At 42.2% G+C, this 16,632-nt stretch overlaps 2 protein-coding genes across 4 annotated transcripts in view; one reads left to right on the forward strand and one right to left on the reverse strand.

Moving 5' to 3' along the window:
- The first annotated feature begins 279 nt into the window (after positions 1–279).
- On the forward strand, positions 280–13,667 carry TWF1 (twinfilin actin binding protein 1). The gene is given in 8 exon segments (XM_032221839.1): positions 280–304; positions 2,556–2,633; positions 7,005–7,183; positions 8,354–8,449; positions 8,913–9,038; positions 9,388–9,513; positions 10,860–11,010; positions 13,090–13,667. Coding segments are annotated over 8 exon segments (948 nt in total). The 3' UTR covers positions 13,257–13,667.
- Positions 7,766–16,632, reverse strand: part of IRAK4 (interleukin 1 receptor associated kinase 4) — a 45,166-nt gene continuing 36,299 nt past the window's right edge. For all 3 annotated transcript variants that reach the window (XM_032221774.1, XM_032221775.1, XM_032221773.1), the window contains one exon: positions 7,766–9,471. The gene's annotated coding sequence lies outside the window, so the exon portion shown is untranslated. The remainder of the gene's footprint in view (positions 9,472–16,632) is intronic.

Consider the following 16,632-nt stretch of genomic DNA (forward strand, 5'->3'; position numbering starts at 1 on the left):
ATCTTGTCATAAATGTTGCAAGACGAGTCTCGCATCTCCCTTTTCCTCAGCGAGCGGCACTGCCATGCAGCGTAGCGTGGAGGAGGGCGGCGCTCCCCTGGGCTCCTGGTGCAATTCCAGCCGGAAGGAGCTGCCGGCTGGGCGAAGGCAGCCGAGTGACTGAGCGATGGCAAAACGTCACGTGAGCGTCCCGCGCCAGTCTGGGCTCTTGGTGGCGTCTCCTCTCCCTTTGCCTGCTGGCCAGTGTTGCAAGTGCGAATAGCTGCTATTGTGGAAGTCATGTCCCACCAGACTGGCATCCCAGGTACAGTACAGAACAGTCTCTTTCGGGGCAATCTGTGATATCGGATTCTTCTTTTGATTTAAGAGACACCACTAACCCCACCCTCGTGGACCGGGGGGTTCTGCCAGGGGCCACTTCTGGCATTTAGATTTAATTCATTCGCCCAATAGGCAGACTTGCGGTTCCCGTCTGTGGAATTTACGTCTATGATTTGAGAAGAAAGCGAGGGATGCCTCTGAGTACACGAGTGCTCCATTGCTCAGTTTTGTTGATTGAGCAAGGGAAGTCCAGGTGAGCAACTTCATTCCGGACATGGGAAGCGGAGATCCGGCTGATAGGCTTTTCTCAGTTCTCACTGGCTGTTGAAGCCATGAAATGATGGAGTCGTTCCAAAGTCGTCCAAAAAAGGATTTTGTTATTGCATCATAGAAAACACGCGAAACCCCATGCAGCGAAGGGCTTGTAGAGAGGCCCGTCTTTGCATTGTCGCCAGGTAACGTTGCGAAGGAGCTTGAGAGGAGGAGGAGGGGAAAGAGCGGCGTGGGAGGCTTGCGTTCTGCCTCTTGGTAGTTGCACCTGCTTTGGAAGTTCCCGAGCCAAACGATCAGTGCTGGAATCACAAACGATGGAGGTTGTTTTGCGCGACGCTTAGTTCAACTATCGCGGCCTCGCATTTGACTACAGCGCCTTACGAGGCAAATGCTAATTTTACCCCCATTTTTTCTGTGCGAGCAAATCCAAAGCAAACTCAGCTCCGGGATTTACGTCCGATTGCCCTGCAACGGGAAACCTTGCTGAAATCCGAATAGCTGGGGAGAGGCTGAAGCATCAGCTAGCCAATCATAATTTAGCTTACAGGATCTTCCGAATCGAGTCTGTGTGACAGTCAATTTGATGGCTGAGGTCCCCAAACCCTTCAGCTCATCCACCCCCCTTCATGCGGTTTTTGATTATTCATCGACCCCAAGCATTTTTAATACGAAAATAATGTAACAAATACTACTTTAATAGTACTACTTACACATATTTACCCCTTGGATAGTCCCAACCACCCCAATGGACCACTTGGGGGGGGGGCTGCTTTATAACCAAGATGTGAGCAAATATTGGAAAATGGATTAATCTCAATAACCATAGTTAACAGCTGGTAAGGCAGTTAGATTGACAAGGCCAATGGCAGGAATTTAGTGAAGTTTCTTGCTATATGAGAAAGGAATAGAAAAGCCACAATGGAAAAATAGAAATCCATTGAATTGTTATCATGTATAAATTGAAATTTCCAACCAGAATAGAAAAATGAGGGTTGACAAACAACGCTCTGTCCTAAATATACATTTTGTCACTCTCATCTGGAGAATGTGTTTTAACCATGAGGAGTAGAAATAATGTACCAGGCGGATAAATAGATAAGCAAAAAAATCTGCAAACCAAAGTTCATTCAACAATTTTCGCTGTCTTCTAGAAACTGAATAAGGATTTGGGACTTTTAATAGGCTTCCCAGAAAAATAAATTATTTTCCCTGCTTTTTTGTCTTTCTTGGAGAAAAGGAGAGTTTCTTCCACACTTGTGTTCAGGCTTCCGCTGCTTTCTATAACTGCTTCTGCTATTGTTTTTCATGTGCCTGTAGAAACTAAATCAGATTGGGTTGCCCTCATTGTAACTTAGCATTTATGTGACTCTTTCTATGCTAATTTCTGTAGGAAAATGTGTTTTTGCCTTGCTATGCTGACTTATTGTCAATACCAACAGCTGAAGGCATATGCAGCTTATTTAAATGTAATTTACTTTGTGGATTTGATTTATTACATGTACAGGTAAATTATACAACATAAAATGAAATTTCTAATCATGCTAGTTTATTTATTTTTGTATTTATGAGGTAAATGGGTCATTTGTGATATTAAATATCTAACAATGCTGGTCATGTGAACATATGTTTCAGTCATAACTGATGTAGTAAAAACTGATGTACAGCCACATTGGCCCAGTGGTTAGAGTGCAGTACTGCCGGCTATTTCTGCTGCCTACCACCTGCCTGCAATTTGGCAGTTCAAATCTCACCAGGCTCAAGGTTGACTCAGCCCTCCATCTTTCTGAGGTGGGTAAAATGAGGACCCAGATTGTTGGGGGCAAGAGGCTGACTCTGTAAACCACTTAGAGAGGGCTGTAAAAGCACTGTGAAACGGTATATAAGTCTAAGTGCTATTGCGAAATGGTTAGATATAAACCAGAATGAAATCCATTGTTCTTTTTCTTTGTTTTGTCTTTCAGCTAGTGAAGAAGTCAAAGAAACCTTTGCCAGAGCTAGGAATGGCCAATACAGGTTTTTAAAAATAGTTATTGAAAATGGTATGTATCATTTCCTTTTCTGATACTTTCTCACAGTTTTGCCTAGATGAATAAGGGAAAATCAGTAAAGTGATGGACAAATGTATTGTTTCTGAGTCCTTGGAACAAGGCAGTGCTTGTCAATAGAAATTGCCTATGTCCTAGATCAGTGATGGGCAACCTTTTTGGCGTGGTGTGTCAAAAATCGGCAAAAAATCGAGCATAACTCGCGTTGTGTGTCACTTCGACAAAAACATAATTTTGCGCAATTTATAGTTTAAACTACAAAAATATATAATTGCAATATAATTGTATTTAATAAACCAAAAACAAATTATTTAACATAGCTGCTTAGTAACTTCTTTGTTCATCAGTCGATTTCGTATGTTGCCCTTGATATTATTATCAGTATCACTTACCAACGGTCCTGCTTAGCAACCAAAATGTTGGCTCAGAAACTCTGGCATTGAAGCGTGCAAGTCTTAAAGCTGTCAAGTTACAAGACCCTTGCACCCCTAACCCTTTAGGAAAAAAACCCCAGGGGTCTTCAAACCTGACAGCTTTAAGCCTTGTGGACTTCAACTCTTCAACTAAAAGAGAGACTGATAAATATTAAAAAAAATAAAACCAAAAAGCAGCTACTGCAGTGGCTTAGAATTTTACTCAATTACTGTTGAGCCCATGGAAAGTTCCGCAGCCCCAGGAGCAAAGGAAGGGGGACGGAGAGAGAGAGGGTGGCTGTTTGGGGTGCTTGAAACCACCTGGCCCTCCCCAAAGGAAACCCTCATTTGCAGGATGAGCCTCGACTGGCTCTGCCCAGCAGGGTTACCCCAAGCGCCATTGGGCAGCGACGGATGCTTATCCTTTTTCCTTCGGCTGCTTCAGCTGGGACTTCAGACACCCCAAGGGAGGGACTTTATCGGGCCTCCCCCTCCCCACCCTTTGAATGAAGGTGTGATAGGGCTCCTCCATCCCTGCTCTTTAACCCAGCCAGAATTACAGGAGGGCTGCCCCCGTTCTGCTTTCCGGGGTGGATCTTAGCCGAGGGACACCAAGACCCCAGAATGGGTGGGGGGTGGGGGAAGAGCTTCTTGACGGAGGCCACGATCGACTTTTGGAAGTTGTGTTTTCATAAAATAAGATTAACCTTTGGATATGTTTGTTCCGCTCGGCCAGCGGCGTTTTCTCCCACTTAATCCCGGCGGATCCTGATATCTGAGCTGGAAAACTGCAACCCCCCGGAAATGATGACGCCCCGCTGAGTAGCTGGGACTTGCAGAAAAAGGCTGCAGAGAGAGAAGCGTTCGATCCGTAATCCGTCTGTGGGGGGCGCTGGGGACAGGCCGGGCCCCTTCTTCCCACCTCTATCCCCCCCCCACTCTTGAGGACAAGCCCTTTCCCCTGTCCCAACGGTGGAATTTGAGGCTACCTCTGCTTTCCCTCTCCCTCCCTCAGTTGTGCGGCAGCGGCAGTGGCAGCTCTCAGCCTGGGCGGCAGCGTCACGCAGGCTGTGGAAGGAGGAGGAGGAGGAGGGAACCAAAGAGAGGCTTTTACCGAGTCTGCGCCCCACAGCCAGGACCGTCCTGGCGCCTCAAGCCGCGTTTCTTCCTGCAAAGCCCTTCTGGTGTCAAGCGGAACTCTCGGGATGCCCGAAGGGCTTTGCAGGAAGAAACGCGGCTTGAGGCGCAAGGACGGTCCTGGCTGTGGGGCGCAGACCCGGTAAAAGCCTCTCTTTGGTTGGTTCCCTCCTCCTCCTCCTCCTTCCACAGCCTGCGTGACGCTGCCGCCCAGGCTGAGAGCTGCCGCTGAAACAAGTTTGGGGAGCATGTGCGTGTCACCCGAAATGGCTACGCGTGTCAGCACTGACACGCGTGTCATAGGTTCGCCATCACTGTCCTAGATGATGTTTTGCTTAAGTCAGGCTTGACTCCTGGTGATAAGGTCCAGCTGATGAAAGGTGGAGTGGAAGACTTCTAAGCTCCGTTTGAACCCTATGATTTTATCATTAGTGACAGACTTGCATCAGGATTTTTCAAACTATCTTCCACAGCAGCAGTCCCCAACTTTTCCAATTTCCATGCGAGCAGCAGATGCACATGGGAGCACACACAGCTCCATTTGTGTGAGCACCTGCTGCTAGCACAAATGGAGCTTCATGCATGAGTGCCCACCATCCATGCAAATGGAGGTGGGCGCATGCAAGTGCCCTTGAGTCCACCACTCACTCAAGTGGAACAGTGCATGCATAAGCACCCACCATTTGCATAGCCCAGTTCTGGGCGAAAGCCTGGGGGTTGGGTACCCCTGTTCTACAGAATACTAAATTTCACAAGAGATTTCATTAAAGACTAAGGGCAAAAAAAAGCAAGAAAGGGTCTTGAACAAAATTAATCTTCTGTCACTAGTTTTTTTAAAAAATATCTCAGAACTCTTGATCCAAACTAGCAGGTTCCATATCTTGAACTACTTTGAAAATTCCTGATCTATGTTGCTTTTTAGCAATAGTATTTAGATTTTCTACTGCATTTTTTAACTTTTCAATCTAGACTACAGATTTAAAAACTTGCATCTTATTTTAATATTAAGTGAATTGTTATCTACAAAGAGAGTGAAAGGAGGAGAGCAGAACCAGAAAAAGAAGAAGAGCCAGTTTGGTGTAATGATTAAAGTAGTAGCCTAAACACCAGGAGCCTAAGACTTCTAGTTGTGCCCTAGACTGCTAGTGTTTTGGGCCAGCCACTTTCTCTCAGCTGACCCCATTTCACAGGGTTGTTGTAGTAGTGAAAATATGATGAGGAAGGGGAATTATGTATGTTCACTGTCTTGAGTTACTTATAAAGTAATAAAAGACTGCATAACAATATAATTAATTATATTGTATATTTAGTAATTAATAAAAACCATAGTCCCGGTGTCTTCTGTAATTTTATTTCCAAGGCAATAAAATAGCTGTTCATATGATACATTAATAACCAACCATATTTTAGTTTAAGGTGTATAAGTAGTTCATGGTGCAGTTGGTTGAGTAAAGTCAGTTAGGCTAATTGTAAGTCATGGCTGTTAATAGCATTTCATTCCAATATAGCCACAATTCTAAACTATACATTCTCTTAAATCTTTTCTGTTGGCTTATTGTCCCATTTCAAAAAGGGCTAGAAATGGAAGTCTCTTATCTACTTTAATTGCCTTTTGTAAGGAATTTTTAATAGCATATTTTGGTTTTAATGAATTCAGCATGACTCCTGGATATTTTTCCTGGCCTGATGCCTTTTGGACATGTTGGAAATGATAGATGCCAACTCTACAGTAGATCTTTAAGTAGTCTTCTGGGAAACATAAATATGTTTCTTTAATTTATTTATTTATTTATTTATTTATTTATTATTTATTTATTTATTTAACTAACTTGTATGCCGCCCACTCTCGGAAGATTCAGGGCGGCTTACAAATAAGAAGGGAAAGGGGGATATAAAAAATAATTAAAAAAAAACAACAGTTAAAAATTCAACAACAATCATAACATAAGATGGGGCTGGATAATTCAACAGCCCCAGGCCTGCCGGAACAGCCAGGTCTTGGTCGCTTTGCGGAAGGCCGGAAGGGTAGTGAGGGTCTGGATCTCAATGGGGAGATCGTTCCATAGGGCCGGAGCAGCCACAGAGAAGGCCCTCCCCCGGGGGGTCGCCAGCTGACATTGGCCGGCAGATGGAATCCGGAGGAGGCCTAGTCTGTGCGATCTAATAGGTCTCTGGGAGGTAACTGGCAGGAGGCGGTCTCTCAGATAGCCAGGTCCGATACCATGTAGGGCTTTAAAAGTAACAATAGCACCTTGAAGCGTGTCTGGAGACCAATGGGAAGCCAGTGCAGCTTGCGGAGGATAGGTATAACGTGGGTGTACCTACGTGCACCCACAATCACTCGCGTGGCTGCATTCTGGACTAGCTGAAGTCTTTGAACACTCTTCAGGAGCAGCCCCATGTAGAGGCAGTAATCCAGTCTTGAGGTGATGAGGGCGTGAGTGACTATCCGAAGGGCCTCCCGGTCCAGATAGGGTCGCAATTGGTGCACCAGGCGAACCTGGGCAAAGGCCCCCCTGGTCATAACTGACAAATGATGTTCTAGTGTCAGCTGCGGATCCAGGAGGACTCCCAAATTGCGAACCCTCTCTGAGGGGCGTATAATTTCACTCCCCAGGCTAAGAGATGGAATAGCTGAACCATCCTTGGGAGGGAGCATCAATAGCCACTCAGTTTTGTCAGGATTGAGTGCAAGCTTGTTCGCTCCCATCCAGACCCTGACAGCCTCTAGGCACTGGCACATCACTTCTACCGCTTCACTATAAATGTTGCTATCATTAATAGTTTGTCATTCATGTTTAATGTATTTTTACAGAGCAGCTTGTTGTGGGATGTGCTAAACAACCTGGTTCAACCTGAGAAAAGGATTATGATTCTTTTATTCTCCCTCTGCTTGAAGACAGACAACCATGTTATCTCCTGTACAGATTAGATTCTCAGAATGCTCAAGGATATGAATGGATCTTTATTGCATGGTCACCAGATCATTCTCCTGTATGTAATACATAAACCATACATTAAATTCTTTTAAATACATCTTTTACTTCAAATTATTATTTGATCATTCCCATAGTTCACAGATCCATGTGCTTGTCTTCCACCTGCTCACCCCTAAATCATATCTTTCTTGGCTAACAGGGACCCATTGGAAAGGATAGCATCAATTGAAACAAAAATAAAATCTGTTCATGTGAATTTGTTATAATATTTGTTTTACTAGGCCTGGCATTCTGATATCCCTCCAGATGTTTTGGACTATAATTCTGAAGTGCTGTTGTCAGCATCGGCAGTGCCACTGAATTCTGTAACTAATAATTCATCAATTTGTGAAGAACATTGATTCTTATTCTTACATTATGAGGAGCCCATCCATCTGACCTATGAGCGACTTTCAGCCCTCCCAGGTAGACCAGACAGATGAACTAATTCTACTTTATCCTAAGGTTATGTTAACAGAATCTTGCAAGTCTGAAAGTATAAATCTCCTGCTGTCTCTCATACAGTCTGAAAACTGGAAGGGGTCTCTTATTAGCCTCTTTCTTGGCCTATTATGCAGCAGTGGGTTATGTTGTCTCTTAACTGACCATTTCCCAGGCAGCATCTCTCCCTTCCCTCCCATTTTCCATAGAATTGCAGAGACTTGTTTCAAGTGTGAGAATATGAAATTTTCCATCTGGGATTGTTGTGTTCCAGACATTTTGCATTATAATTTCCAGCAAGATCAGTAGCTAAAGAATATTGAATCACATTGCCTATCTATTTTAATGAATAATGTATTTAGGAGGTAGTGGATATTGTACCCAAAGTTTTAAACCTTTGTTGGGAGTAATATAACGTCAATAATGTTGTTTTATAAATGATAAATTATACTTTTTGATAAATCAGTAATTTAGTTGTTCATGTTTGCACCTAGCTCAAGTTAACATTTTGCTATTATGTCTTTCTTCCTATTATCATAATTTGCAATAATTTTGTACCTTTATCATATAATAATAATGTAATAATAAAAAGGAAAATTTAAATAACAATTTTAAAAAGTAAACAATTCTGTAAGAATAGAAGGATGGAAGAATTGTAAATCTATATGAAAAGTGGTTTTAGCATTTAATTTTCATTTAATTCAATTTTTAAAAATCCAAATTTATCCCTTTTATGACCAATCAGGTTCGACAAAAAATGTTATATGCAGCTACTCGGGCAACTTTAAAGAAAGAATTTGGAGGTGGACATATTAAAGATGAAGTATTTGGAACAAATAAGGTATGCATTCTATAGAAGCTAACATAGCCATTTATTTGTAAGTGATAATCTAAGTAGAAATCAGTTGTATTTTCATGTGTTAATTTGATATTTTGGGGAGGAGCAGGGAAACTTAAAGTGGTTGAAATATTTTTGTTTGGGGAGTATTTTGTTGTTTGTTTCTTGGTTTGTTTTATCTCAGGACAATTTGAGTTTTCCTTATTTCCTTCCTTGCCACATTGCCTTTTAAATGTTAAACATTAGTAAAGCTGTTTTTGTATTCCGAGAAAGAATGTAAGATACTTGCTCCTCTGAGACTGGAGCATTTCTGAATTTGGTGATCTGGAAACATAGTTGTAAGGGCTGTAGGATTGCATCTTTAATTAACTGTAAAGCAATATGATTCTGAACTGAACTGCTTCAGAAGAAAATATTGCAATTGGAAATTACCAGTCATGCAAAACTGATGGCTCTCTTTTTTCAGGATGATGTTTCATTAAATGGTTATCATAAATATTTGATGATTCAGTCATCCCCTGCTCCTCTGACAACAGCTGAAGAAGAACTTCAACAAATCAAGATTAGTGAGGTATTGCATTTTGGTATGGAAGCCAAACTCTTTTTAGAAGATTTAAAGCAAATGTCAAATTTCCTACAGCCTGAAATATTTTTTCTTAACTGTTAAACTCTTTGTGTTTCCTTTCATTAAATAAGATTTATTTCTGATCAAATGTTCTTTGAATAGAAGCAAGCCCCCCTCTTCTTTTGCGATCCAGTTTAGTGACTTTTTTTTTAAAAAAAGAGGATTCTTTCAAACATAAAGCGGATAGAAAGAACATACCATTCAAAATTATGACTATAATTGAGGATCCTAATTTCTTCTCTCATGCTTTGGATGAAGCACAAATATGCATTAGGCAATTGCCTTTCTTTAATCTGTTTTAAATTTTGTGTTCCAGGTACAAACTGAAGTCAGTGTTGAAACTAAACATCAAACTTTGCAAGAAGTTGCATTTCCAGTAGCTCAGGATGGCCTTCAGGCACTAAAAAAATTGAAAAGCAAAGAGCTTAATTATGTACAGTTGGTAAGATAAATTAATTCCTTAAACAGAATACATTTATCAGCATTGCATATTGAATTATAAGATCAATACAGAACACAGACATTGTACTCCAATGAAAGAAAACCAATTCCGCTTAACGTCTTATTATTTAAGTGTGTATTAATCATTAAAAAAAAATGTTGAGGCTCTAGAAGTAGTACATAATAGACCAACAAAGATGGCCAGAGGCTAAAACATGAAGATCAGTTGTAGGAATTGGGTATGTCTAGTCCAGGAGTGTCAAACACCAGGGGTATTTAGATCTGGCCCATGGGACCGACCTGGAACCAGCGAAGGACAAGCCTACAGTGCCTCCGCCAGCAAAAATGGAGCTCTGTTTTCACTCGCAGTAGATTACCGGAAGCTGTCGAGGCCAAAAATGGAGCTCGGGAGCCCATTTTCGCTTTCAGTGCACTCAGGCCAACATAGGCACCCCCGAAATGAGTGAGGTCAAGTTGGCCATGCCTACCCTGGCCCCCTGAAGTCAAAGACAACCATCATGTGCCCCTCAATGAAATCAAGTTTGACATCCCTAGTCTAGTCTAATGAAAATAAAGACTAGAGGTGAAATCATAGCAGTTCTCCAATATTTGAGGGGCTGCACAAAAAATAGGGGTCAACATGTTTTCCAAAGCACCAAAAGGCAAGACAAAAAACAATGGATAGAAATTATCACGGTGAGAAGCAATTTAGAATTAAGGAGAAATTTCCTAACAGTAAGAAAAATTAACCAGTGGAATGGGTCAAAAATTGTGGGTGCTTCATCACTAGAGACTTTTAAGGAAAGACTGGACAGTTACTTCTCTGGAATGGTAAAGGGTCTCCTGCCAGAGCAGACTAGAGGACTAGAAGACCTCTAAGATCCCTTCCAAATCTGTTATTCTGAAATTAAAATAATAGTTACAATTAAGTATTATATCCAGTACAAAAAGAGTATTTGATTCATTAGAGAGTGGTTTTTTTTATTTTTATAGAAGTTAATATCCACAAAGCTTGACATCAAAATCTGTTTCTGTTGGCTGAGAATCTTCCAAACATGAGGGAAAACACAATAAAGATGGAAAAAGCAACAAAAAAAATGTTCATGCTTCATTCTACTTTAAACCTTCCTTTGGATCCAACCACCCTCGTCAGCAGAGTGAAAGTTTGAATTCCATGCCTCATTATTTTAAATTTCATTCAACAAGAATGTAGGGGTATTCAACATTAGCAGCTTTAAAACTTGTAGACTTCAACTCCCAGAATTCCCAGGCAACATTTCCAAGGTTGAACACCCCTGATATATTGTATACTTTTTAAATAATCATTAGTATTATATATGTTCACAGCAAATTGATATGAAGAATGAAATTATTGTCCTGGCCAGTATACTTCCAACTGAATTAAAGGACTTGCCAAGACGAATTCCTAAGAATTCTGCACGATACCATTTCTTCCTCTACAAGCATTCACATGAAGGAGACTACTTAGAATTCATAGGTAAGTAAATACTTTCAGGCTATCATGTACCTTATTTTTCAGAGTATAAGATGCACCCCCCCCCCCAAAAAAAAGAAGGTGAAAATTTGGGTCCATCTTATACACCAAATGTAGCCCCGCACACCTGCTGGCCATTTTCAGCCTCTGCACATCGCGGTTTAGATCTGTTCCTGGCTGCAGGGATTGCCACAGGCCATCACTGCCTCCATGTCTCGCGCTTTTGGCCTCTGTGCCTCGCGTTTTTGGCCTCCATGCATCACATTTTCAGCCTCTGAATGCTCCATTTTAGACCCGTTCCAGGCTGTGGAGATTGCCACAGCACATAGCCGCCAATTGCCACTTCCACACATCACATTTTCGGCCTCCACACACCCCATTTTTGTGCTCTGTGCGTTACTTATTTGGGCAGTTCCAGGCAGTGGGATCGGGATGTGTGGCGATCTCCACCAACTGAAACTGCCCGAAAACGTGACGCACAGAGGCAAAAAATGGGGTGTGCATAGGCCGAAAACGTGATGCGTAGAGGCCGAAAATGCAATGTGCGGAGGCAGTGATCAGCAACGATGTGCTGTGGCGATCCCCGCAGCCTTGAATAGATCTGAAACAGAACGTTTGGAGGTTGAAAACGCAAGGTACAGAGACCGCAATGGTCTGTGGCAATCCCTGGAACATTCTGAAACAGCTGATTGGGGGTATTCCGGAAGGCTGATCCACCTGTCAATCACCTGCTCATGCTGAATCAGGCTGCGATAATGTGCTGAAGCTGACCTTGCTGTTTGCTGCAAGATCACTAGCCAGATACATACTGATGGATGCTGGTAGGCAGAAGCAGATTTTTTTTCTTGTTTTCCTTCTCAAAATCTAAGGTGGGTCGTATACTCCAGAATGTCTTATGCTCCAAAAAATATGGTAGATGGACAACTAAGTGATTAGAAGTTTTTTGGCTAGGTCTTTGAGCCAGTAATTTGCACCAGTGTAACAGATGTGTTTTCTGATAACAGCAACCTGCACTACCTTACTGCTTTGGACAGAGGTGGAGAATCATGGTCCCTTTATGACTTGTAGACTTCAACTCCAGAATTGAAGTCCCAAGAATTCTGGGAATTTAAGTCCACAAGTCAAAAAAGGGCCATCATTCCCCACTCCTGGCTTAGGAAAAAGAATAAGAAGCTATGTCTTTCCCTGGCCTGCATGATAGCCACATGATCCCGTTCCTTAACTCAGAAGTACTACAACAGAAGCACATAGCTACTAAGCAGACCCAAGGTAAAGATTCTTCAGAAGGTGCCAGCAAGATTGATGTGCATGTCTACTCCTGCTGTGAAATATCTTTTGAGCTTCCAGCCCAAAATTCTGTACAGGTAAACTTGAATTATGAATCCTTGAATTACAACATTCCCGCCAAAAGTACTTGTGTCTGGGTCCCAAAGTTATGTAATTTGGAGCATCACAGAGATCATTCGTACTTACAATCACAGCTACAACATGCTCCTTTGGTGCCATACCTGAGAGCTCTGTGCTGCCCATGCTCGCCTCCTGCGTGGCCTTGGGTACCAGAGCCCTTGTCTACCAAATGGAGAAGTCCTGGGTCGGCCTCTCCCTTTCACTGCTGATCCCCAGCCCCTCTCAAAAGCAGGCACGGTCCTGTCACTTGTTGGAGTCCTGAACCTGCCTGGATTCCACAAGTTGCACTGCCGCAGGCTACCTGGATATATTTTGCTTCTATACAGGTTTCATTTTGCCCTATCTACAGCTTCATTTAGCTCCAGTCAAATTGCAAGCCTCAAAATATTGATATACTCATCCCATCTTTTAATTATATTTTATCTTTTGGGATTTCAATTCTAAGACATTTATTTGTTAGGATTTTAATATTTTAATGCTGGAAGCCACCCAGAGTCATTCATTACAAGATGAGAAAGAAAAAAGAAAAGAAAAAAAGAGAAAGACCTTGAAAAAGATGGTGTCTGCTACCTGTTTTGAGTTTGGCTACTTAGCATTTTCTAATCTTATGATAGAGATTTACAAGCTGAATTTTTAAAAATGGAATAACAAATCACTACTTGAAATACTTTGCAGTTTTTATCTACTCTATGCCTGGTTATATGTGCAGTATACAAGAAAGGATGCTTTATTCTAGCTGCAAGAATCCTCTCCTAGAAATTGCTGAAAGACAGCTAGGGATACAAATCATTAGAAAGGTAAGACCGCAATTCCAGACACTCTACTTCTTGACAGACCCCTGAGATAAAGATCTCTGCAGATGATATTTCTTTTTCACACAAAAAGAGGAACAATTTGAAACAATATTCAGTAGATTTATTACTGAATCCAAATGACTTTTGAAGAGAATAAAAATGGTTACTACCATGTGCCACAAACATTTGCCCAGGAATATTAAGCTGCTACATTCACGTCACACTGAGATAACATTTTCAGTATATGGTATCAAATTATTAAACAATTCAGATAATAGTAGGATAATTCAACAATGCTATATTTGATAATACCATTCTCAATTTTTGTTCCATTATCTGATGTAATACATTAGGGTAAGAGATTCAGGGGGAAAAACTTTTAAGCATATAAAATATTGTCCCTGATGTCATCCATGTTCATGTAATTTTGTTTTTCTCACAACAAACAAATCAGAAATAGCAATGATGGTCTGTGATTTATCAATACATTTTGAAAATGTGGAGGTGAGGGTCCTCTAATATAGAAAAAGATTGGAGACCATGAGTTGCCCACCCTATATAAGTCAGATAAGTAAGTCTCACTGGAGTAGTTTTTAGTCATCGATGTTGGTCAGAGTTTGACAGATAGGTACATGCCTAATTATATTAAGTTCATACAGCTTTCTGAAAGAAGTTTCCCACTACCATAACCATAGCCTCCCCCTCCCCCCCCCCAAATTCCTAATCCAGCCTACATATCCTACCAAGTTTCTGCTAGTGGCTCATTCAATAACCTGATCTATACATGTTAGCTTTTGGGTATCAGTTGAACTAGACATTATTTGACATGACAGGGAGTTAAGTGACAGGGTTAGATACAAGGGTCTAAACTCTCTAACCACCTCTTCCCCCCAGGGGGCCCCTTTGGCTTATCAGAGAATTTTTTTGTGAAACCGCTTCACCAATCTATCTGCTTTCACATCCCAGCTTTTCACCCAAGTGGCTTCAGACAAAGGGTACCCCTTCCAATGAATAACCTGTGCATTCTAGAGTCCAATATTATCTTCACTTCATAATGTGTTTCCTCTTGTACTACAATTGGCCTGGGAGCTGGTTAATATTTTGGTCTTATCTGTGAGCTAAGTGCTAGTTTCAGCAAGCTGCTATAAAACACCGGATGCACTTTCCCTAACAAGCAGGGAAAGTTAAACTGTACAGTTACTGGACTTATTATTTTCACTATGGGGAACGGTCCTAGGAATTTTGGACCTACTTTCTTGGTAGGCAATCTTAGCCTAAGATACTTAGTGGATAGATTGACCCGGTCTCCCACTTTAAAGAGAGCTTGAAAAGATCGATGTTTGTCTGCCTGCCATTTGTATTTCTCTGAAGCTTGGGTGAGGGCTCGTTTGGTATTTTCCCATCATTGTTTTAATGAGTCTATCCTTTCAGTTAGGGTCATTGAGGATGGAAGCTGTCTGGGTAACTCAGGCATGGGCACGAAGTCCATTCTGCTAGTGATTTGGAAAGGGATTAGCCCGGTGCTACTGTGGACCATATTGTTGTACGTTACTTCCGTGAACAGCAGCACCAGTTGTCTTGTTGATAATCCACATAGCATTTCAGGTACTGCTCCACTATTGTGTTCACTCGTTCCATGGCTCCGTTCGTGCTCAGATGAAAAGCCGAGCTCAGTCCTTGAGAGGAGCCAATGGATCGTAGGAACTCCTTCCAGAACTTTGCTGTGAATTGGGCTCCCCGGTTGGAAATGACTCGGCAAGGCACTCCATGCAGTCTATAGATATGCTTGATGAACATTCTCACCAGTTTTTTAGCCAAGGGTAATCTGGAGCAAGCAATGAAATGAGCTTGCTTAGGGAATAGATATATCACTGCCCAAATGACGGTGTTCCCTCTGCTCTCAGGAGTTCAGCTATAAAATCCATGGCAATCTCCCATGGTTGGTTGGGGTCAGCTACCGATTGAAGTAAACCAGGGTTTTTTTTCTGGTCTTGTTTTCATGGTTGCACAAGTGGAGCAGCTTTTTTTTAATAGTCCTCCATGTCTGCTTTCATTTTTGGCCAACAAAATTGTCTCCTTGCTAAGTAAAGGGTTTTCAAAAACCCAAAGTGACCAGCCAACCAGAACTCATGATTGCACTGTAGTACCTGTAGCCTTAGGCTGACTGGGACATATAGTTTAGATCCCTTCCAAGCTAACACATCTGCCTTGGTTGCCCTTAATCCTTTGGTCAGTGGAGAATGCAGACTTTAAGGGCTGCGGTCATCAGGTCCCCATTTGGGTCGTCTCGATTCCAGGCATGGCTTCTAGTAGTCACTTGAGCTGCTGGTTGCGAAGGGGGTATGACTGCATGCACTGTTTCCTCCTGTTGGCTGTTGAACTGGGATTTTCTTGATCTAGCTTGTTTTTTCCTCCAGCAATGCGTTTTAGCACAAAGTTGAACCGCTTGAAGTATTGCACTCAGAGGACTTAAGGGGACAACTTCCTCAGAGTCTTTAATGTCTCTAGGTCAGTGATGGCAAACCTTTTTGGCACCAAGTGCCCAAGACAAATGCATGTGCATGTGTGTGCCAGAAACCCGAAGACCAGATGGCTGATGCGCACATGCCCGTTTCTTGGCCATTTTTAGGCAGTTTTTCCAGCTGTTTTCCAGGCAGTTTTTCCAGCTGTTTTCAGGCCATTTTTGAGCTATTTCTGGGATGTTTTGGGGGCCATTTTTCAGGCAGACTTCAGGCCATTTTGGGGGGGGGGGATGTGTGCACTAGAAACTAGAAGAGCAACTGGCAATGGTGTGTGTGCCCACAGAGGGAATCTGTGTGCCATCTCTGGCACTTGTGCCATAAGTTTGCCATCATGGCTCTAGGTTCCTGTGGTCTGTCCAGATCTCAAAGGGCATGCTGCTGATTTCTAAAAAGTGTCACCAAGAGAGCCCATCTGATCTCTTTCTCCCATATGGCCCATCACCATTCTGTGGCTATGGATTTTTTGGATATGTAGGTGCAAGATTGCAGTTGGCCCTGAGGAATTTCTTGTACAAGCACTGCGATGACTGTGACATCACTGGCAATGCCCTGCATTGCAAATGGCCATTCGGAGTCAGGGTGTCATAGGATTGGTCCCTTTAAATGGTCCCTTTAACTTTTCAAATGCCTGTTGACAGTCAAGGGTCCAGTTTAAGTGTTGATTGAGCCAGGGCTTTGGGCCAATTCCCTTCATCTTTAATAGCTCCATAAGCAGCTATCTCAGTGAACATGGGAATGAACTGTTGGTAAAAATTTGCAAAGCCTAAGAAGCTTTGAAGGAGGCTGCCAAGCCAATACTGCCTTAACTTTTCCTCAGTCGATTTCAACCCCTTCTTTTGACACTCAGTAGCCCAGGTACTCTAGAGAGGTCTTTTGGAACTTGCGTTTTGACAGCTTAGCGT

Source organism: Thamnophis elegans, chromosome 7, assembly GCF_009769535.1.
Source record: "Thamnophis elegans isolate rThaEle1 chromosome 7, rThaEle1.pri, whole genome shotgun sequence".
Lineage (NCBI taxonomy): Eukaryota > Metazoa > Chordata > Lepidosauria > Squamata > Colubridae > Thamnophis > Thamnophis elegans.